The following is a 26843-nucleotide window of genomic DNA, read 5'->3' as shown; positions in this document are numbered from 1 at the left end:
ATCTGTATTACCCAGTGTTGATTCAGAGAGTCATAAAAATGAGCTTGGGCACGTTTAGTGCCAGTTTATTGGTATGAGAGTGCTGCTCCACCTCAAAATTCCTAAGGCCTGAACCTGCTTTTATTACAGAATTTGTAAACAGCATTCCTTATTGCTGAGAAGGAGAAGGGATTGAAGAGTGGAAGCTGGAGTCAGCATTTACAGTTGTCTTTTCAGTTGTTCAGGTTCCCTGGTTAATGAGTTGGCCATAGGGTAATGCAAGGTGGGAGAAATACAGACGTAAAACCAATCTGTTTTCCTTGAAGGATCTGCCTGCAATTTATGGGATATAGCACAGTTCAGACCAGTGCCAACAGTGTCTTTTAGGCAGCCAGTTCTTCCATTACTGTGTAATTCATTGTCATGCTGTGAACAGGAGAAGCACCATACATGGAGAAAGACAGGTTTCTTAACAGCTTGTTTTAAACTTCCCAACCTACTTACATGGACTTCAGTGGAAGAGCTCTGAATTTTGGCACAGCTTCACATTTTTCTAATGAAGAAATCCTTTGGCAAACACTTACTTGTTTACACCTCAAACAGTTAGCCAGCAGGATGAGGGAATGGAATGGGCACTGTACTGCCTTACCTTTGTTCTCTGGCTTTTGATGGGCTCATTAACATTTGCCCTTTAACAGCACAGCAGAGAGTTACAGAGCATTTGCTTTAGGATCCCTTCACTGGAGGTGACATTTATTTTAAGAATATACTGAAATACCAAATAGTGTGCCCATTGTAACTACAGTAATGTACCATAATTTTGCTTGTTCTCACTATTGTTCTGAATGGGAAGGTGAGTACAGACATGAGCAGAAAGTCTGGTCTCCATAATCAGCCTTCTAAGTTCATTCCTGCATTTCTCCTGTGATTGTGATCATCTGGCCATATTTGTGCTTCTTACTCTCAATGCATCATCCATTCAATCTAAGAGAGCCCAAAGTGGGCAAAAGGCAGAAGTTACACCAAGAGAAGCCTGTCCCAGCAGTGTAGTCAGAACTCTAGGATTTGGATGCAAATAACTTCCAGTATCCTTGTGGGATACATTCAGGATTGTGACCAAGGCTGGATTTTTGTTTCCCAAGAGGCAGGAAGGTTTGTTGCTGCACAGAGATGATAAGACAGTGGGCTGTTGTATCTCTCCAGTGTGAAGTCATGCATGCTTGTTTTGCTTTTAAGTGTTTTTTTTTCTATTTAATCCACCAGGGAGTCCTCAACTTGCCTTCTGCTAAGATTCCTAGGACCCCTGATCTGCAAAGTCCACATCAATCACACTCTTTCCTCTCCACCTGGCTCAAGCTCTCTTTGGTTCAGAACATTGCCTGCACTAGGTTTCCTTTGGCAAACAGATGCCAGGCAGCAGTTGGCCATCGCTGGGAGCTGGTTGTATCTTCTGGCTCGAGGCCTGTACATCGTGTTGCTTTTTGGCCTACATCCCATGCAGACTGCATGCTTGCAGCATTTTGACAGAGCTGCCTGGAGAGCTGCACAGGGCTGGAGGGTGAAGGGATTCCCTTAGGCAAATGTGCCTGACCTCCTGCAGAAAAAGGGCCTTAAGGTGTTGCTGGTTCATTTCAACAACATCCTGTTGTGTGTGTGCCATGGAGAGTCACAGGCTAAGATAATCTTGCTACTACGTTGATTTCTAAATTTTGAATGTTTTTAGGAAGGATAGCTTTGGGTTCAGGTTACATCTTTCTGGACTGTACAGTTTTACTGTTTAGCCTTCAGGGAAAATTTGTGGAGTTTGTTCACTGAATCTGCTTTGTTTAATAGAGACATAATTTTGACTTTGAGAGTTTACTGAAACAAAATTACTGGATTCACAGTCAGCGATGAGTATACTACCTCTGGAGCTAGAAATGCCCTATCTGCATAGCTGTGCTTGAGTATCATAGGCTTTCTGAGAGTACTTGCTAGCTCCTTACCTCTGGAATTGAGCAGTGTTAGCAAAGTGTGTGTTTACTTTCAAGCATTTGAGCAGTTCTGCTGTTCACTGTGGCTTTGGTCAAATATGGAGGCTGTGGTGTTGTTTCCTGAGCTGTGTCAGGCTTGGTGCTGTGACCACTGCTCTGGGGAGCCTGCTCTGGAGAGCCTGTTCCAGTGCCCAACCACCCTGGATGTCCCCCAGGACAAGGCTGGCCCTCCTGGCTGCCAGGGCACTCCTGACCCATATTCAACTTGTCATCAACCAGGACCCTCAGGTCCCTTTCCATGGCACTGCCTTTCAGCCTCTCATTCCCCCATCTCTCTGTAGATCCAGGGTTGCCCAATCCCAGGTCCAGAATCTGGCACTTTGCTTTATTGAGGTTCACATGGTTGGTGATTGCCCAGTCCTCTGATTCATCAAGGTCTCTCTGCAGAGAAAGTCAGTAGCTCCTCCCAATTTAGGGTCCTCTGCAAACTTACTTAGTATCCCTTAAAGTCCTGCATCCATAGTAATTCAGGAAGATGCTGAAGAGCACAGAGCCTAAGATAGGGCCCTGTGGAACGCCACTAGTGACAGGTCACCAGTCTGATGTCACCCCAGTCACTGTAACCCAACCCATGAGCCAGCTGCTCACTCATACCATGATGTGTTTATCCAGCTGTGTGCTGGACATTTTGTCCAGGATACTGTGAGAGCATTGAAAGCTTTACTGAAATCCAAAGGGTTCCCTTGATCAGCTAGATGGGTTACCTCATCATAAAAGGAAATGAAGTTGGACAAGCAGGACTGGGATGTGGCTCAAAGGAAGATGATACTCATCTCTTTGATTCCAAAGAGTCTTGCTGTCGTTAAGACATCTGAATTTGCATAAAACATCAGAATTGCATTGAACTGTAAAGCTTTGTACACTTTAGGGTTGAATCAAATTTATAACTTCGATATCTGAGAAGAGCAGAGTGCAGAGGAGGTGTTTTAGTCATCCAATGCCTAAAAATACAAGTAGAGTAAGAGAAAGCCAAATTTGGCAGTGGCAGCTGCACGAATTGTAAAGATGACCACATTTATCGTGACTTTATGGTTTCAGTATGGCAGCTAATCAAGGAAGGATTTTAGGCTTGGGTTGGAGTGTGGAAGAGAGTCCGTAGCTAAATTATTTTTCAAGTATGTGTTGACTCTGCTAAACCTGGAACAATTACAGAGCTATTGATATTTGTCTCCCAGTGTCAGTAATTTGAGATGATAAGGCATCTTTAATTTGAGAAAAACTTCACAGCTGTAATATTCCTATGTGGTTTTAAAATCAGTGTCGTAGGTGGTAGGTGAAGTGATGAATCAAGGTGGATTTTAGTGACATTTTTACGTTTCACTACTTTCTGAATAGAATCTATGTTTTGGGGAAGCATTTGGGCACAAGCCCATTGTAAGACAGCAGCCCTACTAAAGACAACTGTTCTGAGGGACACCAGTTATTACCAGTCTTGACTGAGACATTGAGCCCTTGACTGCTGCTCTCTGGATGCAGCCATCCAGCCAATCCTGTCCTCATCCACTGAGCAGTGCATCCATCAAATCTGTGTCTCTGCAATTTGGAGAGTGGGATGTGGCGGGGGCTCTGTCAAAGGCCTTGCAAGGTCCAGCAGATAACATTTGCAGTTCTTCCCTTGCCTTCAGCTCTACTGTTATGGAAAAAAATGCCAGAATAATTCAAGTTGGTTTGGATTATGTTGTTCCACAGCCTCTCTGACTTTGTCCCTACTGGTCTAGTCCACATAGCATTCAAACCATGACTTTGGCACTGAAATTCTGTGCTATGGCCAGTAATGTAATCACACCCTCAGTAGGAGCATAGAAAGTGAGAGAATAATGTAAGAAGTGTGAGATGAGTGTAACTGAAAAATCTCATTGCAGATTTATCCCTGTCTTTGAAAGCCATTTGGGCATGAAATATATCTAGTACTCACAGCTGCAGGAGATTTATCCTGTCCAGATTCATCCCAGAAGTCCTTTACTGCAATAAAATGGTGGTGGAGCTGGTGTTGTGTGAGAACTGGCTGCAGAATGAAATTTTGGAGACCAACACAAGTGCAGCATAAATACTTGGTCTGTTCACTGAATGACTTGAGGGGATTTGCTGTCTCAGCAGGAATTTCCACCTGATTCTCTGGGACAATTCAGGATGACCTAAGCCCTCTGGCAAAATCTGTCTCCAAACAAGGCCTGGTGTGACTGTCATTGTCATTACCATTAACTTTGGCAGAGAGCTGTAAGCTGTGTGTATGAATGGAGTGACTGGAATATATTTGTTCAAGAGGTTTCAATGGGCATATACCAAGTGTGGGTGACTTTGGCAGGTGGCTCATTCCCTGGTCATTTGACTGGGCAGAACTGGTTGAGTCAGGTTGATTACTGTCAGGAGTGAATTACAGCTGGCTAATGTTCTCCCTTTCTCAGTCCTTCATGAAACAGAGGTAATGCTGATGAGTGGATAGACTGACATTAAAGCTTTGTGCTGATAGCTAGCCAAATTGAGATTAGAGTGAAAAAGAAACCAGCGTTCCAAATTTCCACGCATTACTCAACCATGCCTATGGTTTTCCAAAGAAATGTACCTTTTTCTATTCCACTGGATAATTGTATTGATATAGAAAACTTCTAAGTTGAAAAAGCACTAGGGTGACAAAGTATGAAGCCTTTCAAAAAGTCATAGGGACCTCTGTGCTTTGGTGGACAGCTGTAAGAATTCCATTTGTGTATTATGCAAATTTTTGAGGGAGGTTTCTCTTGTCTGGAAGAGTACTATGTTCATAAAACTTTATGTTTTATGAACATATAAAAAATGCGTTATGTATGTTTTTAATGCCTGGTGGGTTTTTTGAGGATTACCTTATCCTAATAATATCTTTATTATCCTTTCAGTGATGACATTTAAGTATAAACTCACAGCTAGTTTCTTCCACAAGATCTGCATTTAGACTTCATAATTACTTAACTCAAATGGGTATGAATTGTCCAACTATTTGGACATGTTCATGCATAGCTTGAGATACTGGAAATTTTTTGTTTTCCTACTTGAGAACATGAGTGGGGTACTCAGAAAAGCAGGATGACCTTGGCTAAGGATCTGTCTTCAAACTATGTTGATTGATATGCACAGAGCTCTCCAGACTCACCTGGAGCAGCTCCTGTTCTTCAAGAACAGAGAAAGATTACTCACCATACCACATCAGATCTTTAGAATATGTCAGATTTATCTTTGATCTTTGCACCCAGGAGCTTCTGACACCTCACAGGGAGATGAAACATCCCTGTGATGCAGCCAGTCACTTATGAGGAATTTTCTTGTTGGTATTGTGTGGGATGATGTCACTTGGCTGGTCAGCTTGTGCCTCCAGGTGAAAGGTTTTCTTGCACTTTCTTCAACACCCATCATGATGCATGTTTATACTGGTCATAAAACTGACTAGTTTCTATTACAACTGCAAACACAGTTCCTTGCACCTGAACTTTGAGACAACAAAACTGGACAGCCAAATGCAGGATGTATGGTGTAATATTTCCTTGTAGTTTTCTATTCTTTGGTTCAGTGCTTTTGTTTTTATTAGCCTTTCTTGTCCCTTTGATTGTCAGTAGCATCTGATGCTGTTTTGCTTGTATTTGGCTGAGAATGAAGGTGTACTTTAAATTACAGACTAGCAGACTTCAGCAGAGTCCATGCTTTCAGTGGGCACAGACTGTAGCTGTGCTGTAACAGCCCACAAGTCACCTGCTTCAGGCTGAGTCTGATCTTTGTCAAATGCAATTGAGGTTAAGCTTCACCAGAGAAAAAACTTTCAGGAAACAAAAATCAAATTGTTTTTTTCTTCAGCCAAAGCCTATTCACTAGGCTTGTCCTTGGATTTATTGGTATCATCTCCCAAAGTGAAGCCTGGTATGTATTTACAAAGATTTATAGATGTGTGTTTGTTTAGTGGTTAGGTTTTCCTGGGGACAAAATGCTGATTTGACAGACACCAAACCACATCAGGCATCTCAGTATGCAGCTGGTCATATATTCTTGAGCTGGGCTTGTTTAGCCTGGAGAAAAAGAGGTTGAGGGGTTACATTGTTCTCTACACATACTTGAAAGGAGGTTGTAGCCAGTTGAGTTCTGGTCTCTTCTTCAGTGCCTCCAGACCCCGGGCCCTGCTGCTTCCTGTTGTGATTCTTTCCTGTAGCACTGCCATTGTGTAGCTCCCTGTCTGCCCTCCTCCCCACAGACATGGTTTTCCCCTCTGAAACCACTGCACTGCTGCTGTTTGGTAGCAGCTGAGAGGCACTGCCTGGTGCCCATGTGCTCTGTGCCCAGTTCCCGTGGTGCCAACAGCCAGAGGCTGCTGCAGGTGATGGGCTGACAGGGTGCTGCTGGAACCAGCAGTGGTCCAAAGGTGAGATCCTGACTTCAGGCAAAATGCCCATTGACGTCAGCAAAGTCAGCATCTTACTCAGAGCAAGCAGTCCAGGGGCTGAAACTGGGAAGCCCTCTCAGTATTTCTCTCTGATCTCCCTTTGCACTGGTACATATTTTATTTTTCTTTTTCTTATCTACAAAGCTCAGTAAGAAGCAGCCTTTTGTCCCATGAAACTTTTCAGCATGCACAAAACATTTGAAAGCAGCTGTGAATGGAATGAAGAACTAGAAACAGAAGTAAAATAAATTTTACATAAAAACCTTAGGGGAAGCCAGGTATGAAAAGAAGTTCAGGAGTTCTTATTTACTGTCCATAAGATTTGTGACAACTACAGCAGGCAGCAGAACTGAGAAACAAATGGATAATTAAAGTCATTAGGAGGCACCAGCATTATTTTTTCAGAGAAAAACTTGTTTATACAGAAGAGCCTGTGAGCATGTGCATAGGTATAGTCAGTATAGTGCACTTGAATTTTCAAAATGTTTTAATGGGGTTGTCAACAGTTTCTAAAGAAGCAAAGATTCTTTAGAAATCTGTCTTGTGATCAGAAGGAAAAACTTTTTAAGAATTAATAACTGGAAAGCAGTAGAAAGATATGATTGGTTTAGTGGTGGAGAAAGGTTTTCTGAGAAGTCCCTTAAGGATCTTTGTTGGAATCTGTGCTATTTAATTGTTTCCAAAATAACCTAGAAAAAGCTCAATGTACTGCTAATAGAAAAGAATTCAAGGCAGGAAAAACTATGAGCTACAAGGCTAGAAGGACTTTCCAAGGCTTCTAATTTATTCTTTATTGAGTGAAAAACTGATTAGTTGAGTTTCCATTGCTATGTGATAACTATGTCCACAAAACCCCATAGATTATATAAATGTGTATATAAATGTGTACTGATGAGCTCCAAGTTAACCAATCATGAAAGCACATTAGGAGTTAGATTTTCATGAGAAGCCACCACTAAATACACCTTCATATATAATGCCACATGCAGTTCTGACTACTATTATTTCTATTTTAGAAAGGACTTCATAGTAAGTGAAAAGGTGTAGCGAAAAGCAGCAAAATGATCCAACACATGAGTATGACTTCTGTAAAAGGAAAGACAAGACAAACTAATATTTTTCTGTCTGATTAGAGACCTCTACTGGAGTAGTATAAAGTCAGGATTGGTATGGGGAAGGTGGTTAAGGAACATTACTGGCAAATTCTCATAATTCAAAACCAAGGGAAAGATTATGTCACCATACCTAAAATAGAAGTACTTTTTAATCAATTTTAATCAATGTGTAACAATGTTGCAAAACTCCCAGTCATGGGATCTTGCAAAGGCTAAAATGAGAAGTGAACTCAAGAGCAAACTGAACATAATCACAAAGGTTAGGTTCAATGTTTGCTGTTAAAATGAGGGGCAGACCTCCAAGCTTGCTCTTCTCCCCTTAGCATTCTTAGGGCACATGTTGATATCAATTGTCATTAAAAAGGGTGGGAAGGGAGTTGAGAAGAGCTGTAATAATTGCTGTTAGCATCTGTTTCTCTAGTAGTGTCAAGAAGCAAATTCAATGCAAACTTTTTTAGTCTGTCTGCTGTGATGCAGAAAATAAGTGTTTCTTTTGCTTGACTTTTTTTTCTTTTTTTTTTTCTTGCCCCTGCTCTTTCAATAGACACACCTTTATTTTTCTTTAAATAGTCTTTATCAAGCTGAGTGTTTGATTTATATGTATTTTGTAATACTGTGTTTCACCTTGTCACCTTTGCTGTTTGTACACTGGTACAGAATGTCTTTCAGTTACAGATAATGTGAAAGGGCTGGTCTGGCTTTTCTTCTTGTCACATTTCAATTTTCTCTCTCCTTGCTTCTGTAGATGACCAAACCCCCAGCGGAGCGATCCAGCCAAATGTGCCTATTGCCACAACCAGGCCAGTCAGAAGGAATATCTCAAGTCAGCCTCTCACTAACAGACAGTGATTCATGTGTGAGGGAGATGGATTTAGCAGATGAAATCTCCTTTGTTAACAATGATGTGTTTTTCTCCAGGTTAGTGTTCTTTTTTTTTTTTTTTTTTTTTTTTTTTTTTTCTGGGGGGCGGTTTTCTCTTTGCTTGTTTTGTACCTGCATCTCTGACTCTGGGTATTTTGAACACTTAAACAGGATACTGGGGTATAAGATAAATTAATGTGCCTTTTCTGGTTGAATCCACACATTCCAAAGACAGCTGTGTGCTTTGGTTTGCCTCGCCAACATAAAATTTCAAACATATGAAGGTAGCTTGCTTGGTGAAGGAGTGCAGGTGGACAGGTCTGATCTACAGTCAGGCAATAGAAATTACATCAAGCACAAGATGCAACCAAAATGTGTCTCTTGAACAATCAAGTGTATTTGATCTGCCCAGTATAAGTCTTAACAGATGGCTGACTTTATTCTCACTCTTAAATCCAAAAAGTAAGAGGGTTTTGTAGGCTTTTCTCTTTCTGGCAAAAATTGTGCTACTGGTAGTACTACTCCGTTCAGACAAGAATAGAGGAGTATATGTAGAGTATCTACACAAGTACCCTTGTGAATTTATCTATGAGAGTCTATTGGTGTAAAGCATCTATAAAAGTATCTATCTAAAAGAGTATTTTGAGTTTTGATTGCTGGCAGATTGTCTGTAAGGTGAACAGATAATGGGCATTTTGCTTTCTTGTAAAGCAAAATGCCCATTATCTGCACATCAGGCTGAACTGGGATCTTTTCATTATTCTCAGGATATTGAATTGAGTCTGCCATTCTCTCTCCTCTTGTGTCTAGTGCAGCACATGAGGGATTCAGGTTACTGTGGGAAATTGCAGTATGCTACTGAAATATGGAATTGGCCTGATGTGGGAAATAGTGCTATTCACATGCCATGGAACAGAACACTGCAGTGTCCCAGCACACCAACCAGGAGCACAAAGCAGAGGCAGTGCTGCCAGACACGTAGCTGAGTGACTTCACTGTGTAAGCAGGAGATGTGTGCTATTCTCAGCTCCAGAGCAGACAGTTTACGAGACAAGTTAGCAAATTATGCACTAACACTGGATTTTGGTTCATAGTAATGGTGGTGAAGCATAGATGTTGAATTTGGTTTCTAGCCCTTGGCAGGCACGCATGCTTTTTAACTCTTAGCTGTGTGTTTCGCTCTCCCCAAGCTTCCCCAAAAATTCCTGCAGCCAGAACGCATCAAGTTTGTTTACATGGTTTCATCAATCCAGCTGCTTTTCACTGAGATGAGTTAGAAATCAATGATCAGAACAGGTCACCTGGCAAATTGGAGAAGGCAATACAGTTCTAGCAGCTAGACAGGGCCAGGCAGGTGGAGTGTGGCAGAAGTTCCAGCCTCTGTGTTGATATGCTGGAGGCTGGCAGAGAGTGTGCCTGTAGTCTGCTGTGTTCCCAGGTGTAAAGGGAAATGAGTTGCCCAAGGGTTGAAATAAAGAACTGCCAGGTCTCATGTCTGGGAATGTGTCTGTGTGTCATGTGTGTGACTGATGTACTTCATGAGGTACCCCAACAAACTTCCTTTCTTTTAGGAGAACAGTCCCCAAACAAAGCAATTATTTGCTGTAGGGAGTCCTGTTTTCCTGTCAATGTGAGTACTGCTGAAGCATGGGACAGTTGGGCCAGTGCTGGCACAGGACATTAAGCTCCAAATGAAATGTATTTGTGATTAGGCAGAAGCCTGATCTTCATGCTCGGGCCTTGGGTTGGAAGATGTCTGCATCTCTGATTTTATCTGGCAAATTAATTAACTGTAGAAATGAATTCTCTTGTAATCCCATTTTGTTCAAGAATGCCCTAGTTTTCTGTCCTGTCACACTTCTGTACATATTCACCCAATTGCATTGAATATCTGTGCTGCCATTTTCTTTCTGGTACTTTTTTGTCAGTGATCTACTGCTGCTGCTGAAGGAGGAGCAGGTAGTGTTTGCTGTTTTCTTCCCAGCTTCAGGCTGGCAGGTTGTTGGGCAGGATGGGGTGGAGAGAAGGCTGTGGACCAGGGGGAGAGCAGAGAGAGGTATTTAGCAGACCTGGCATGCTTGGGGGACACCTGTCTGTGCAATGGGCACAAACCTTGATTCACTGGCATCAGTATAGAGCTCTGATATATCAGGAGTGGTTTTAAACATGCTTTCGGCAGCCTTGTGTCACTGCCATGTAATTTAAGCCCACAATGAAGTATTACCTGGTGTTACTTCAGTACAAGGCTATTATTAGGAGTTTTCACCTTTTTCATCAGGAGGACTCTGGCATCTGACCTAGATTACAAAGTGCTTTGCAAACACACTGCTATTCTTGTTGGGGGGTTTTGTGTCACAAGGTACCAGCAGTTCTAAAATAAATCTTATCATTAATTACATGTAATTACCAGATAAGTTTTAGTGAAACGACTGTATCTGCTCAACTATGATATGATCTTTGTTAGAAAAGAATAAAGGTTGTTTTTGGCAGTGATAATCATTTGCTGTTTCATGAAAACGCCTGTGGTTTGTTCCCTTTCCATGCTCCGATACCATGATATGGGTGGATTAGAAGAGGATGAAGGGCTACATAGAACAGTAGATGCAGAATTCCACTTTTAGCAGCTTTACAAGTGTAACAGTGAAGAAATAACCGCACACACTAAGTCCCTAAGGCTCCCTCCAGCAAGGATTGCAATCTTCAGTAAATTTTCCATCAGTTTCATTTGACACTAGAGCCTTCAGGGAGAAACTAAGAGACTTCTGGTTGATTAGTGATTTTTAATGCTATTTGAAATGCCTCTTAATATGTGTCTTCATATAGTTGTCCTTAAAATGACGATCCACATATTAAGTAGCAACTGCAGTTGTGACTAAGTCTTCTATGACAGCATTTTTAAAAAATACTGAAAGTCATGTTATGCCTCCTTACAGGTATGAAATTCCTCATTGCAGGAATTTTTTGATGGTGCTGCTGTCATCTGAAACTTACAATACATCAGCTGAAGTCAAAACATTGCAGAGCATAAAATCTGTATCACCTTCTGTTCACAACAGTTATCTTAAGAAAGTGTTATAAGTTATGTTATTTTTTTCTGAACAAAATAAGTGGATTAACTCTATATACCTGCAGTCCCCACTAGCACATAATGCATGTGTTGTTTTGAAAATTGCCTCATTATTATAGCTGTATGCCAAGGGCAAACTGCTAATTATGCAGCAGCAGAAAAGCGTACCTGTATGCAGCTCTTGAGTAAATTCAAAAACTGTGGAGAAGGAGAGAAAGTAAGGAAAAAGAGAAGGGGAAGAAGAGATTGGTCCTCTGAAAAAGTGATTCAAGTCTTTAGGCAGTATGCAACCTGTTGCTTACTTCTATGAGTCTCATCTCATTTTTGCAAGAGTTCCTGTGCAGAACTTCAGGGCCAAACCTCCAGAGCCTGGGAACCAAACACGGCCTTTGTCTTTACCTGGATGAGAGCCACAGGACACACACTGCAGACTCAGGAGCTGGGGAAGGCAACAACTTTTGGACTGGAGAGTGGGCTGGAGGGAATGGGCCACCTTGGGGCCTTACCAGACCTTCAGTGAGAGGGGTCTGGAATGGTCCTGCAGCTCTGTGAAGCTGAGTCCCTGTTTGGGTCCCTCTTTCTTTCTCTGTCTAGAAGGAAAAAGTCTGCGCAAAGCTCTGGTTCACACATAACTGCAGTAGGAATTGGCATGATTTTAAATACTAAAACTTCAAACAACTGCTTCAAATAATACATTCAAATGGCTTTTACTTCAGGGATAGATTATTAAGACTTACATGGATACAAAGGTGGGAGAGCTTCTTGCAAGCAATTCTCTTGACTTTTGTACTAAACTTTGTATACAAGTAAAGAGAAGAGAGAGCCTTCAGGAAGGAGGGAAGATGCTTCCTGCAGTCAAAATGTGAAGTAGGGGATTGAGGATGGTGAGCATGAATGTCTTTCCTGATACTGGCTCAGAGGTGCAAGCTGTCTGCAGGCTTTGGTTGACACTATGCTGGATCTTTTGTCCAGGAAAGGGCACTGAAATATGCCTTGCTGTTGTACGTGTCTATGCTAGCACTTGCTGGAGCTGCATCTCTTTGCACTCCTGGGACTGTTTTAAGAGGGATCCCTCAGTGGGAGAGCATCCTGCTGTTTGTGGTGCTGTTAGGCTCTGTGCATGGAGACATCAAAGGAATGAGCTGAGTACCCATCCTTGCTTAGCAATGGTTAGGTGCTGGGCAATGGGTGCCATATATGGCAGACAGACTTTATGAAAAACACTGTGCAGCTCCTCAGAGCCATAGCTTAGAGCAGCCACAGCAGTTGTTCAGTGAGCCAGCCTTCTGTATTTTGTAGCCACCATGCCTTTGTGTGCCAGAGATCACAAATTCCTGTTTGTGACTGCCATCACAGCTGCAATGAGATTTGCCAGCACAGATAACGCTGTGCTGGCTTTCTAACACGTGCAAGTTCTCAAAGAGGTTTGTTTACACATCAACCTTTTGTTCACAAAAATCCTTATATCTGGCCTGTGTCCTGAAAATAAAGGAATCATGTGCCTAGTAGCGTGGTAGCATCCCTAAAATAAAGGGTTGGTTAATGTACCCTGCTGTGCCTTCTTCTTAATGACACTGTGTATTTTCACTGCTAGTTATTGAGGTATGAAAACATACATGTATTTGTACACTGAGAAGTTTGTGCTTACTGTAAACAGTTTCCCTATTTATTGGCTTTCCTCTCAGCAGCTGAGGTTTAAAACCGAGGCAAGCCAAAACTTATTATTCTCTGGCATGTGATAAGAATTGGCCTGTTCTTGCCAGAACAAATCAAACAGGGGGGCTAGTGTTGTTTGCTTAGCTGACTGTTTTTGTTTAGGTTTGGGGTTTTTTTGTTTTTGAAGTCTGTCATGCCAGTACATTCAGTCCCCATCAAAAGTAATAATTTGCCTTACCACTGAGGAGCCTTGCTGCCTGGTTTACATAAGGGATTGCAGCCAGGCAGCAGGCAGGGCTGCCCTGATTCTTCAAGAAAACGATTCAAGAAAGGGGTAAAGGTCTGGAATGTTGGTAGGGAGGTAGTAAGCACAGTTGCCTTCTGCATCATTCAGCATGCAGCAGCCTCTGGCAGGCCCTGTTCTGAGCCCTCAGAGAGAACTTTTTATGTAAAGTGTTGTTGCTTTTTGCCACTTTCTCTCTTTAGGTTGTGTTGAGTTAGTTTTTCCAAGCTGACTCATTTAACTTTGCAAGCACATTTGTCTCCACCCTCCTATGCAATCAATTCCCTTCTTTCTCGCATTGTGGGATGCTGGCAGCAGGAACTGCCTTACATAATGAGCTGTTAAGAAAAGCATTTAGTTTTCTAAAAACACAGTCGCAAAGACATGTGATTTCTGTGTCTCTCCAAGGCAGGTGAGTGTGAATGGAAAATCAGGGTGTGGCTTGAGCTCTTCCTGGGTTCTTCTCCCCTGTCTATAGCCCAGATGTAATAACAGTTACAGACCCATGTAATTATGTAGATTTTTTCCATGCAAGTCACCTGGGTGGATTTCAGTGTACTTTTCCAAGTATTTGACCTTTCTCTTCCACCCTGCACAGGTTACTCCTTTAAGTTAGTCTTTGTCCCTCACAATATTATAACTTTCCTTTATAATTCTAGCCATTTTATCTTTGTCTCTCTTTGCAAGATTTACATGGTGACAAATTACGGTTTGTGCAATGGGGAATATTTTGAATCTGATACCCTGACCTGTGCCACAGAAGTGGAGATTCATCTTGAAAGCAAGAAAAATCGTATATGAAACAAGAGTCTGGTGGCTATTTGAGGTGGAAGGCACATATGCACTTTTATTGTCATAATATGCATATGGAAACAAAAGTTCTTCTTTTGGTCCATGAGCCAAGCCAAGCCATATTCGCTTTTCCTGTTTCCTGGGACAGCATCCAGCAGCCTTAGAAATCCATAAAGGCAGTACAGTAAATTCACAGTAATTGACTAACAAAGCTGGAGAAAAATTACTCACTTTCTATACCTCAGGCATTACTCTCTCAGGTAGAAGGATTCTTTATTTTGTTATCTGCTTTTGCTGCGAGGAGGAAGTCCCTACATCTCATGAAGCTGATGGCTTTCTGATAGTGACTGGGTCACATAATAGATGTGGTGAGGAAATGAAGGACAAACTTCTGTATGATTTTTAAGTAGTTTTTAAACAAAAGAATATGTGACCTTTTATTGGAGAACACACAGTGAATCATAAGGAGTTTAGGCTAACCTTGGAAATCTTTTAATATTCATGTGTACATAAACCAAGACACCTATCACTAACCTGTGTTTCAAGCAAGTAGGGAAGAAACAAAGCCTCTGCCCTGTGACTTGGCTTATTTTTGCTTCAATAAGTAAGTAGTTCCCTCTCCTGTAACTTCCTTAAGCTGTCTGCGAAGTGCCTGATCCATTGTTCAGAAGGGGAGGCTCAGCACAGAGTGCTTTTTTTCCATTAGCTTTGCAGAGCCAGCAGTTTCTGACCACCTGAGGTTGTGAGGTATTCCTTCCCCTGTGGCTCTCCAGAGGGGACCTGGGCCTGTGTCCTGCAGGCAGTCCCCACAGGAAGATCAGCAGGCAGAGGTCACTGGGTTCTCAGTCAGGTTTGTTTGCTGCTGCAATTTCCCGGTTCAGCTGGGAGAGCTGTGCCTTTGGACGTTGTGTTCAGCACGTTGCAGCGTAGGCTGCTGGGTTCAGCTGTGACTTCCTATGACACACATGTATATTTTTATTCAAAGTGGTCAGCTGGCTGTCTAATAAGAAGAGGCTGAGCGTGGCGTGGCAGATTGTCACTCGCTGCTGCTGTCACTTTGCTTGCATCGGTTTGGCTCCGAGCTGTTTCAGCCTTGTAAAACCCTTCTCTTTCATGGTCAGTGGCCACCAGAGATTTCCTCTCATTTTATCTATTGTGAGGAGTATGATCCCAAGCTGACTGCTTATCTACAAATTGCACTTCTCACATTGGCTCAGTGCCTTCCTCCTGGCCAGAGAGGGTTGCAGTTAGGAAGTGTGAAGATAGTTCTGTTCCTGTACCAAAGCTTTTCTTTTCATTATGCACCTGCTGAAATAGTCTGTTTGTGCTAGGGATGCCTGCAAAGAAAGGCCGCTAGGTAGTTGCAAAGAAAAACCAAAAGCTGCTTGGTTGTTAATGACTTCTAGTTGTCAAGGCTTTGACAGGACTCCTGAAAAAAAAAAGATTCCACCACCAATTCCTTTCACAGTCTCAAGCTCTGTACATTCAGAAAGTTTGGGTCACATAGGAAGGGATTAATATCTAATAAAATAACAGTTTTATTGTCTGCATTATGGTTAGGAACTAACTAGCCACTGTAAAATGATTGGGAGCACTACAAACACTACAACAGATTTTAAAAAATGCATAGAAGTTTCCTTCAAAAAATCCCATCCTGAAACTTCAGAAAGTGTCAAATTGAAAAAAAAAATTCAAGTGATCACTGTTCTAACGGCTATTGAGCATCACAGAAAAAAAAGTTTCCTCTGAAATCTTGTTAGCTTTTGCTGGATGTATGCTCCTTGAGTAGAAAAATATGTCCTTTTCCCAAGACTGAGAGATGGTTGGGAAGTTGAAAACTTACAGACCCTTACCTATGTTGTTTTGAATGTTCCTGATAGTGAACTCATGTGCTGAACTTGTTTTCCTGCAGTATCCACTTGTGCCAGTCCTGACAGGAATGTCCTGCCGTGGGACAGAAGGGTGTTTGCACAGCCTGGACACGTACAGAGCAGCTAGGCTGAAAGCTGATGTTGCAAATGAGGGGCACAGCAGTGAGCTGTGCTGATTAAGCCCAGTATCTCTGTATCTGGCTGTGCATAAACAACCATTTGTTGTTTCTTGCTGTACACACAGCTGGGCACAGGAAGAAGCCCCAAGGCTGACCCAAGAGGGCTGTGTTCTGCTCAAGTGCAGTCAGGTTTTAATGGATCTGGTCAGAGCTGCCTTTTAGCAGGACCTCCCTTTCTCCTGTGGCAGATGCATGTTGCAGCTCCAGGCAGAGAGCTGGAGTTATTCTCACCCATCTCACTCTTGTTTTAGCACTTCCCAGCCAGAGTCCATCTCTCCTGCCGAGTCATCTTTTTCCCACCAGCTCTCCCGGGAGCCAGGCCGGCCACTGGGGCACTGGTGCAAAGGGAGGACTCCTTTCAGTCACTTTGTCAGCTGCAGAAGAGGAGCTATTCCTGGAGGGTTTTTTCTGGAGGGTGACTCTGCCAGACTGCCTCCTTTGCCAACACAGACAGCAGTTTATCTTTCAGTGGAGTAAAAAGCCACGTGCAGCAAACGTGAATGTTGTGGCCTGTTCCTCTGCTTTCCTCAGCCCCTTCCCATATCCTTGTTTTTTGGGTGGACTGTAAGCATGTCACTTGAAGGTACCTTAGGAAGCAGGGAACATGAAGGGTGCAGTATGGACTTCAAAGGATAGTAATTTTGTAGAGGATTGGAAGGATGTTTTTGGAAGATGGGAAAGTGTAAAAACAGTGATATTTTTGGTAGGTGATATAAATCATTGAGGGAGCACCAGGGACTCACTTAAATTTTTTAAAACATTTTTGCTAACAAGTGAATGCTTGTTCTTCATAATTTTCAGTGACATTTTCATTGGTCTGAAACAGCTGGATTTTTAAAAAGCTTTTGTGCAAACAGTTTTATAGAAAAAACAATTTAGTGTTTTAAAGAAATAACAATTTAGAAGAGTGGGAGAAATTTCATTGGGCACTAAAATTTAGGAATTTCATTAGATTAGCAGAGCTTTGGAGAAAGCCTGCTTTGAAAATAGCTTGTGCCAGACTGGACTCCTGCTTGCTTGCTTGCTTGCTTGTTCTCCCATGCTCTGGCACTTGCACTAAGTGGTGCAGATGAAGAACCTAGTGACCTTGTCACTCAGCATGCATTACCCTGTTCCCACAGCAGATTAGCTGGCACAACCATTCATCACTTGTTGTTTTCCCAGGAAACCCTTTAGGAAGCTACTCCCAATCCTCCCCCTTCTCTAGGATGGAGGCCAGGAAATAATTTCTGGGCTATCCCATGGGGTGAGAGTCCTTTGGAACAAGTTAAAGCAGCGGGCAAGCGGGTGTGGCAGTGCTTGCAAAGGACACTGCTGTTTAATGAAGGGAAGCCACAGCAGCAAATCCAGGTCTCCAGGGAGCATGCAGTGTCCCTTGCAATGGGAAATGAACTTTTGTGCTTATCTGTTGGGTGAGATCAGGAGTGCTGAGAACCTGAAGCTCTGAGAAGCTTTCAGTTTGGTCCATACTTTTCTCTTGTCCCTGCAAGTTTAAAGAACAGTTCTGGAATGTGTTTCCTCCTTAACAGATTTTAAGTAGCTTAAAAGGTTTAAAAGGTAATTTGGCCTCTGAGTTGCAGGAGGGAACAGAAAAGCTATTGTGCAAAAACCAATGTATTCTCCACAGATATGCCAACAAGGCTTGTATTTCTATGCCAGTGCAAAAAAGAAAAGGGGTAGAATGAAGTCAGCTGAGAGCATCCTGCTCCTCTTTTGGACAAGAGGAGTATCAGTTACAAAAATAAGAAAGAAAGTTCTGCAAATTCCATCTAGACTGTTTGCATATGGCTTGGTGTTCCTAAACAGAGGCAACTGGAATTTGTAACATTAAAAATTCACTATAATTATTGATGAATTACATCAGTAGTTAAATATTCTCACCACTTTAAAATGTCTTAATTTCTACCCATAATTTGCTAATCTTTGACTTCCAACCATTGAGTCTTCATCAGTTTGTGAGTATTAGGTCAAGTATTAATGTTTCCTGCATGCATCAATGATTTTCTTTAAAAAACACGAAATGTGTGGGTTTAGTTTTTGTGTGCCCTTCATGGGCTGTCTCTTAGCACTCCAGTTTTTCACAACTTGCTTGGAAATGGGAATTCTTGAACTGATCAGAGTCTTTTGTAGCAACCAACCCAGCAGGAAATACAGACATAATACACCTTTTCAATGTAATACCCATATTGATGTCTCTGAGGATGATGATGGTAATTTCTTCAGCCACACAGTCACAGTGGGCTTGTAAGCATGATGTTGTACCCCCATCTTGCACATAGTTCCCAGATTTTGAAATTTTTAGTGCTGGCTTGCATACAACATACATAAAAACCATCAGAATACATAAAAATATACCAGTATTTATGCATTAAAATAACCACCAGTATAATTTTACATTTACTTACAAATCATTGAACCATCCTTAAGTGAAACAAGGATAAGCACTAGCTTTGCAAAATCACCATTACTATTTTTAAACCTTTTTGAGGAGTCCCCTTTGACTAAATTATGCTTTTAACATATTGGTTGTTCTTTCTTCTTGTTTGTGCCCTTTTGGAGGGGAGCCTTTTTAATTGTCTGTCTGCTTTGTTTGGACTCGAAGGCCACAGTTTCTATTTACATGTGACTTGCTTATTTCATATGTGCACACAGGTCTTCTGGCTTGCAGGAGATTTTCCAGGGTATTTATCATTTATAGTGGTAGATGTTCATATGCATAGATACTTTAAAGAGGAAAATGTATCTGTTAATATAAGTATGTGTTCATAAACAATGGAATTTTAAATTTTGTATTGGTAGTATTTTGAAAAGTACATTCTGTAATTTTCAGTCTGGCAGTATCTTTCCTTTGCATTTCATGTTTCTGCCAGAAGGAAAATATTGTGTAACTTAGTAAGCATTGTGGGAATAAATTGATGGTATTGAGTAGCATCCTCAAAGCCCTCAGATTTTGTCAGACCAGGAAGGATTGCCTTTCTTTTCTTTTTTTTAATATTTAATTTTTGAATAGTGTCTGATTTGTGTATGACTGTGCAGTGAAGCAAGGGATAACTGTTTTTCAGGAGGCAGACACAACCATATCCTCATAAAATCCATTATTTAGATCACATATCTTGTATCCTCTGGTGCTGCTCACAGATCCTCTTCTTTTGTTGCTTTATATGCTGAGAAAATTACTTGGTGTGCAGCAAAGTATGAAAAGGAAAGAAAGAGGAGAAAGCACTTCTGTAATGATGATTGACAGGAGACTTCCTTCCCAAACGTGCAGTTTTCTTTAAACTTTGATGGAGCAAAGTGATTATTCATATTTAGTTCCAGCCAGTGTTTTTCTTCCTTTGTTGAAACTCAGTAAGAAATTTACAAATCAAATAGTGTGAACACAGGTGTTGCCTTGGTGTAGGTGCTGAAGTGTGGCAGTGAATGTTGGTATTTCAAGGGACTTTATCATTTTTTATTGTTATTTGCTGTCTATTTTCCCTAAGTGTTCTCAATACACTAGGGAGCATACAGTCAGTGGAGAGGATGCTGTGCCTGTCCTGAGACAGGGTTTTTCCTCATCCTCTGTTTCTGTAGTTGGTGGTAGCATAAAGGGCTTCTGTGGAGCATTGTTGGTGCCAACAGATGAGTTTGGCCTTTCTGAGTAATATAAATGCAAGAACTATATGAACTGGTAGAAGAGGTTTTGTCTTCTTTGTTTAACATGGGAGAACAAATGCAACAAGTACAAGCAAATCCAAACCAAAATGTTGTATAATCCCAGTTTTTATGTGTGCTAGCCCAGCCTGAGTTTATGCAAGTTAAAAAAAGGCATAAGAGGGCAAGGGGAGGGTAGGAATTCCTGCCTCTGACAAATAGCAAGTTGGTTTTACTGTCAACATCTGTGTGAAGGAAGTGGAATTGTTTGGAGATAAGACTGCAGCTTTCTGGCAGCTTTTGTCTGTCTGCTTTGTGCCACAAATAAATCACTTGTGGTCCCTACACATGAACAGGAGAGGTGAAGAATTAAGATTTGTGTTCTTGTTTAGCAGCTGAGAGATTCAAAAGGCCCTTTGAGACAGTGTGAACTGACCTAAGGTGACATGCATCCTGTACTGCCACTCTTACCAGTGGTTGTCCACAGTGCTCAAAAGGGGTTTTAAAAATTTCACTCTGACATTTCTCCATGTTAAAATCTTTTGTTGCAGTGTCTGCAGCTGCTCTCAAAATAGTTAAAACTTTGGGAAACCAGCAGTGCTAGCAACCAGATAGCATTTTTTCAGCTTTGGTCACCTTTCTTCCAGCAGCTGCTGAAGTTGCATGCCAATAGGTGCAGGGAAACATGAGCTCCTGTACCTCTTCTTTGTTGTGATGGCTTTGGCAATGTTGAAGGAGACATATGAGGATGCAAAGGAGAAAGCTGATACCCATTGAGGGGACTGCAAAAGAAGAGAACGGAAACAAAAGGTAGATCTGAAGGTGTTGAGGGCACAAGGAGCCCTGCAATTTTACTGTTGGCATCTGGCTAATTTTAGCATGATGACACAAGCTAACCTTCTTCACTGATGCTAATCCATAAATTAATCTTTCTGTTTATTACAGCATCTCTTTTTGTTAGTGAATTCTTTGTCAAGGAGCTTAATACTTTTAAGTTTATTTATACAAGCAAGTCCCGTGGAAGTTATGGCAGAATAGCTAGTGTATAAATTCATAGTACAGCAGCTATTTGAGTTATTCCACTTCTGTTTATTCAGCAAGCTGCTCTGGAGAACCCTGACTCCTTGCCTATGTAGATGGGTCCTTAGTTAAATGTGGAAAATAAAGTTTTTTTAATGGCATCCCGATGGTAACACTCAGTTTATAGAAGTGTAATAAACTATGAATAATTGTGTGTGTATAAAAAAAAGACTGGCCAGGAAAAGTCAGTTTGATTTATTGTTGAACTGTGAAATAGTACAAGATGCTTTTGTGTTATACTGAAGTAGTTTTAAGTATCAGAGTAAAATATTTCTCTTATAGTTTTAGTTGCTTATGAGCACATATGGTGCATTTAATTTAACAGGAAGTCATCAAGATACTCACTTAATTGCAATGGGTAAGAGCAGCCCAGATCCATGAGGGCAGAGTGCTTTATCAGCATTGCTGACTTTCCTAAAAAGGGGCCCTGGGCTGTGCCTGGCGTGACTGTCACAGCAGAACAGGCTTGTGCTGAGGCAGTGGGCAGAAGCATTACTAATGCACTTCTTCCAGTCAGCCAGCTGACAGGAGCAGATATTAAACAGCTCAGGGTACTGAAGCAAAGCCACGTCTCAATTGACCCGTGTCTCTACTCCATGCCACTGCTTTCTGAGGCTGCAGCTGCCCACTGCTCTTGATTGCAACAGAAAACGCCCCTGCTGGTAAAGGTCGGGATCTGATGGGCATCCCTGTGAAATGTCTGATACCCTCTGCTGACCTGGGAGTGTTGGCTGCTTCTCCAGAAAGCTGGTGTGGCTCATGTTTAGTTTGCATGACCTGCATATCTATGGAAGTGTTAAACATACAGGTACTAAGCTCCTGCCACGGCTTTCTCCCAAGCCAGCACTAATCCTCTCTAGGGTTGAACGGGGTAGTACTTTCAATATTGACTTGAATTTTTGAAGATTGACATGTGCCATTATGTTTGTACCACCTAAAGTGTTGAAAGGACACTCTTAGTCCCCTTTATCAGATTAGGATCATCCCTTTCCCCATGACAAAGTATGCAGTGTGTGATAACATTGTTCACAGGCAGGGCTGCAGCAGAATGTTTCTGTCCAATGGTGGGGGAAATGGAAAGCAATTCCTCAGGCCCTCTGGGCAGAGGAGCTGCAAAGGTGAAAAGTAAAACCCTGGGTGTGCTCATTCAGTAGCCGTTAAATGTTTCAGTGCAAGACCTCAGTGATTTTGTGCTGTTCATTTTTGAAGGCTGCTGTGACCCTTTGTGTGTGGTGCTTTTTCTACTGTTCTTCCCAGCCCCAAAATTCTACCCAGTGGAATGCTGTGATTTGTTGTTTCAGAGCAGTATTTGGTCTGCAGGCGCAGATGTAGAAGCAGGAGTGCTTGAGAATAGTCCACTGGGAACACGAGTTCGGCTCTGCAGTTGTCTCTTCAGTTCAAATATTAAGGGAAGAGTTCTCTTTGCAGTGGGTCGGAACTGGGTGGCCAGCTACAGCACAAGCCTTTCAAACCGCGGTAGTTTGTACCGCAACACGAAGGGATCAAGTTCAGAGGTTTTCCCAGCCTTGCTAGACGCCGATCCATAGTAAAGGTGTGTGAGGGCAGAGCCAGAGCAGCCCTGCTAGTGTCGTGGAGCTTTGCGGGGCTCTGGGTGCCCGGGGCACCGCGCCTGTCCTTCCCGGAGCGGAGCGCCGCTGCGGCCGTGGGGAGGCAGCTCGGGGGAGACTGCATTACCACTTGGGCGAGTTTAGGGAGAAGGGCGGTGGGTCACTGAAAGGGATGCAGATGACATTGTGGGGTCTTTCTGTTGAAAGGAACCGTTAGCCCTGAGCTTGTGGCATCTTTTGCAGGCCCAGAACCAACTGGACATCAGAAGCCGCTTTCGGTTAACCTGTGCCTGCCGAGCCCGGTGGGACGAGCAGGCGCAGGGGCCGCGACGGGTGTTGCAGCTGGGGGGCCGGGCCGGGGCTCTGGGCGCTGGGGCGGGCCGTCGTCAGCCGCCAACCCGGGCCCGGCGGCCCCTTCGCCCCTCCCCGGGGCCGGGCGCTCCCCACGGCCAAGCGCTGGCGGCGCTGCGGGCGCGGCGAGAGGCGCGGCGGGCAGCCGGGCGGGCAGCGGCTCCATGGCCAGCATGGCGTGCGAGGTGATGCCCCTGCAGAGGTACGTGTCCAGGCGGGGCAAACCCGGGGCTTCTGCCGGGCTGTCCGGCACGGGGGAGCCGGGAGTCGGACCCTCCTGGGAGCGGGGATGCCCGCTCGGGAGTGGGATACCCGGCTGTGCAACAAGTGGGGCTATTAGCGGATCTCCGGGGGTCGAAGATCTCTAGGCGTCCTCGGACGGAGATGGGGATTCCATGTAGCGCCCCGAAATCCACACAGCGCTCTCCGTGCGGGGTAGGAGCGGCTCTCAGGTGTAGAGGGACCCCGGCCAGCCATGGCTCTCCACCGGCTCCGTGCGCCCGGGCAATCCCAATCCCTCCGGAGGTTGCTGTACTGCGGTACGGGAGCGCGGCCGGGCTGCCCCTGCGCACAGCCCACCTCCGGCTGGCAGCGCACACACCCAGCGTGCCGCAGCGCGGGCGAGAGGTTTAGTTTTCGGAGAAAAAGGGTTGGGTGTTTCCAGGGTGCCGACGCACACCTCCCTTCAGCACCAGCTGTCAGCAAGTACCTGTGCTGGCATGTGCTCCCGCCACACTATGGCAGGGACAGCTGCAGTCAAGCTTCTGAAATGGCAGGGCACAGACCCGCTGCGGGGTGGAGTGTACACAGCCCTTTCACTGGGTCATCAAATTCTTATTTTTATTTTTACTATTCTTTCAGTTCTCAAAATTAAGCAGTCCATATCTCCCCTAGTAATATTTGAATGGCCTGAATATCAATCTTTCTGTAATCTACGAAACAGTAAATAAAAAATTGACTGTGCTATTTCAGCACTGTGGTGGTGCTGTTTCAGCAGAAGCTGCAGAGTTGCTGCGCACTTGAACACAATAAAATAGTAACTGAAATTACTGCCCAAATTGCTGCTGTTGCCTTGATAAAGTGCAGGTAGGTGTGGAGAAAGTCTCTTTGGCACTATTGCAGTCATGGAGTTCCATGTTGATGACTGCAGAGAAACAGAAATATGGTTTGAATGTCTTAAAGAAGTGGTCACGGTGCATCATTTCTATTTGAAGGACCAGTCTCACATAATATCTTTAACCTTTCAAGGATCTGACTGTCCTATCAGTGGTCAGAACAAGTGGTTGTTATTGTGCTCTTGACTCTTCACCCCAGGGGAGGATAGGTTTCACAGGCTGGCTCTAATTAATCTCTTTGTTGTTGCAAGGACTAAGTCTCGATCAGTTAGAGATGCAGTCAGCGCTTCAAAAATGAGGCATTTTCTTCAAAGTCTATTAAGCCATAAGCATGATACAGAATTGTCTTTGAGTTTTTCAGTTAAAATAATTCACACAATTCTGGCTCCTTTTCCATCTCCTTGATCTATTTTTAGGCTGTGTATACTGTATTTTTTAGCACCTTGGTTTTTTTTGGCACAGATTGCCAGATCCCTTTACAATGGCATTCTCCAGATTGCACCTTTATTTTCCCGTTCTTCCCTCCCTCAGGGCACAGTTTTGCTGGCTTTGAGCATTTTTTGTCAGCTTCAGGAAAGCTGATACCTCCAGTATTGGTTAGTACCAGCATGGATAGCACTCTGTTTTTGGTTGCTGTGGGGTTGACAAGCTGATGTTGCTGTTCCAGCTGAGGACAAATTGCAGTGCATGGTTCCTTTTACTGGGTTTAATCAGAGTAGAAGCACCCTTCAGGTTCTGTGATTTAGGACACATGCCAAGCTGAAAGAGTCTGCCTTTCCCTCTCAAGAAAGGGAATGAGATGCCTACAGTAATCACACTTGGTTCCCTTTCTGGGTGAGTGAACTTGCTCCTGCCCATCTCCTGCAGGTGCTCTGCTCCATGCTCTCTTTGGGGCCACGAGGCTGGCCATGTTGTGCCTGCCATGGAAACCCTCCTGTGCTGAAGCAGTACAAATGTGTAGCTGGTGTGTAAAACTTGGGAGAGGGAGAAGGGCTCTGAGTCTACCAAGATATGTGTGAGCTGTGAGTCTGTCTTCCAGAAGATCATACAAGGTGCTTGCATAGAGCCATATGGACTATAATGGTGTCACCCTATATATAGATGTCTGTGGAAGGGCATGTGATGGGTATGGTGTCCTGCTGTGAAGGAGTGACAGTGGGGATGTCAGGGGATGTTATGTTTCATTGCAAGGGAAGAGGTGGAGGGCCAAATGTATTGACTCCTCACTGCAGTAGTTACTATATTGCCCAAACACTGTCGAAGGCACTGGTGAATGTCACATGGATTGCATCATTGATTTTCCAACAGCTTACCCACCAGTAATTGTCTCTTCTATTGCTATTTGGCTACCATCCTTTCAAAATAGCATTAGCTTACTTTGGTATCCCAGCTTCCTAGTTAGAGTGTTACTAATGCTGTTAATGCATGTTTTGATTCGTGTATTCTAGCTCAGTCTATTGCAGATTTAACAACAGCTGTGCAAAGCTGAGGCTGTGGCTGCCTTTGCCAATGATATCTACCAGTTTCTGTAGGAGATAAGAAAGGCAGGTACACACTTGGGCCTTGTTTGTGTTCAATGGCCCCTGTTGCTTAACAAGTCAAGGTAGTGGAAGAGTGAAGCCATCACAGATATTTTTAGCAAGTGCATCTGAAAGCAGTAGGGAATGTGACTGATCTGTTTGTAACCTGTACAGCAGCCGTTGTCTGCATGGGCAGTCTCACCTGCAGTTACCAGCATTGTTTGATTTACCTTTTTGGTTGGTTCATTTGGGATCTTTCACAAGTTCCCAGCAGTTTAGCTCGAGAACACTGCTGTATTCCCCCACCTTTTTTTTTTTTGTTGTTGTTTGTTTGTTTTGGGAGGGGTGGCTGCTGTGTTCTCTTTATCACATTTGTGAACACTTTTGTGTAAGTTGTACATAAGTAAATAAGTCTGATCTTTTGGACTTTGCTATCACTTTCTATCCAAGGTATTGGGAGTGCTTGACAAGCCCTAATGAAGTGTATGCTGGAATATGGATGTGAAGTATGCTCTCTGAGGGTGGAGAGAACTTGAATCTAGTTTTTTCTTTGTTTGCTTTGGGTGGGTTTTTTCTTCTGGTGGAAGAATGAAGAAAAATTTAAACCTATGGCTCTCATCTTCCTCAGGTCATAGTTTTTTAGCAGATGCTGTGTGATTTTTTTGTCTTCCAAGCTCAGATTTGACCCCTGTCTTGTTGCAGCTGTGACATGGTGAGTGTAGGAGCTTGTGGAAGCTCTTCCTCAGTACCACTGGGGTGGAAGGCTGTGACTAAAAGAGGAAATTGGTGTGGAAATTTTCTTTGGTGTTTGTGTCTGGAGTTGTCCCCCTGATTAAGCAAGAAAATATTAATATTTGCCTAAAAACTGGCCTGTTAGATACATTTATTTGAAGTGTGCAAGCTTTTAACAAACAATCCTGAAACTGAAATCACTGGTTACCTAGTAACAGTTCTTTGCCATTATAATGCAACAGGTATGTGTGTGTTATGCAACTTCACTGTTAAGTTCTGAGAAGAGGTGAGACTTTGGCTGGTACATTCATTCTGCCTCTTTCTGAGCCATTTTCTGGTTGTACCCTAGTGAGGACCAGTGCCAAACCACAAGTAAAAGAAAAGACACTGCCCGATCTTTCATAATAAGACCCAACTAGCTTAAGAAGCAAAACAACAAAAGTGAGCTGTTTAACATTGACGTCATTTTATAAAAGATAAACATATTTGCAATCTAGGAGAATAGTAAGCAGAAAATAATTACACAAAATTATGCTGTCAAGGGCTCCAGGATATTCAGGTATGTTAATATAAATGGAAAATCTGCCTCTTGCTCACAGTGGCACTTAA

General features: G+C 43.1%; 1 protein-coding gene across 8 annotated transcripts in view; it reads left to right on the top strand.

Moving 5' to 3' along the window:
- FAM13A (family with sequence similarity 13 member A) overlaps positions 1 to 26843 on the top strand; it is a 116547-nt gene that overhangs the window by 38255 nt on the left and 51449 nt on the right. For 6 of the 8 annotated variants that reach the window (XM_050974126.1, XM_050974125.1, XM_050974121.1 and 3 more), the window contains exon 6: positions 8272 to 8444. In XM_050974126.1, coding sequence (XP_050830083.1) covers positions 8272 to 8444 — 173 coding nt within the window. Of the gene's footprint in view, positions 1 to 8271; positions 8445 to 22982; positions 23070 to 26843 lie in introns of those variants that run through there. The other 2 variants (XM_018926840.3, XM_009101309.4) reach the window with 1 other exon arrangement.

Source organism: Serinus canaria, chromosome 4 (genome assembly GCF_022539315.1).
Source record: "Serinus canaria isolate serCan28SL12 chromosome 4, serCan2020, whole genome shotgun sequence".
NCBI classification, from domain to species: domain Eukaryota; kingdom Metazoa; phylum Chordata; class Aves; order Passeriformes; family Fringillidae; genus Serinus; species Serinus canaria.
The sequence above is the reverse complement of the archived record's forward strand: the minus strand, read 5'-3'. Positions and strand labels throughout refer to the sequence as shown.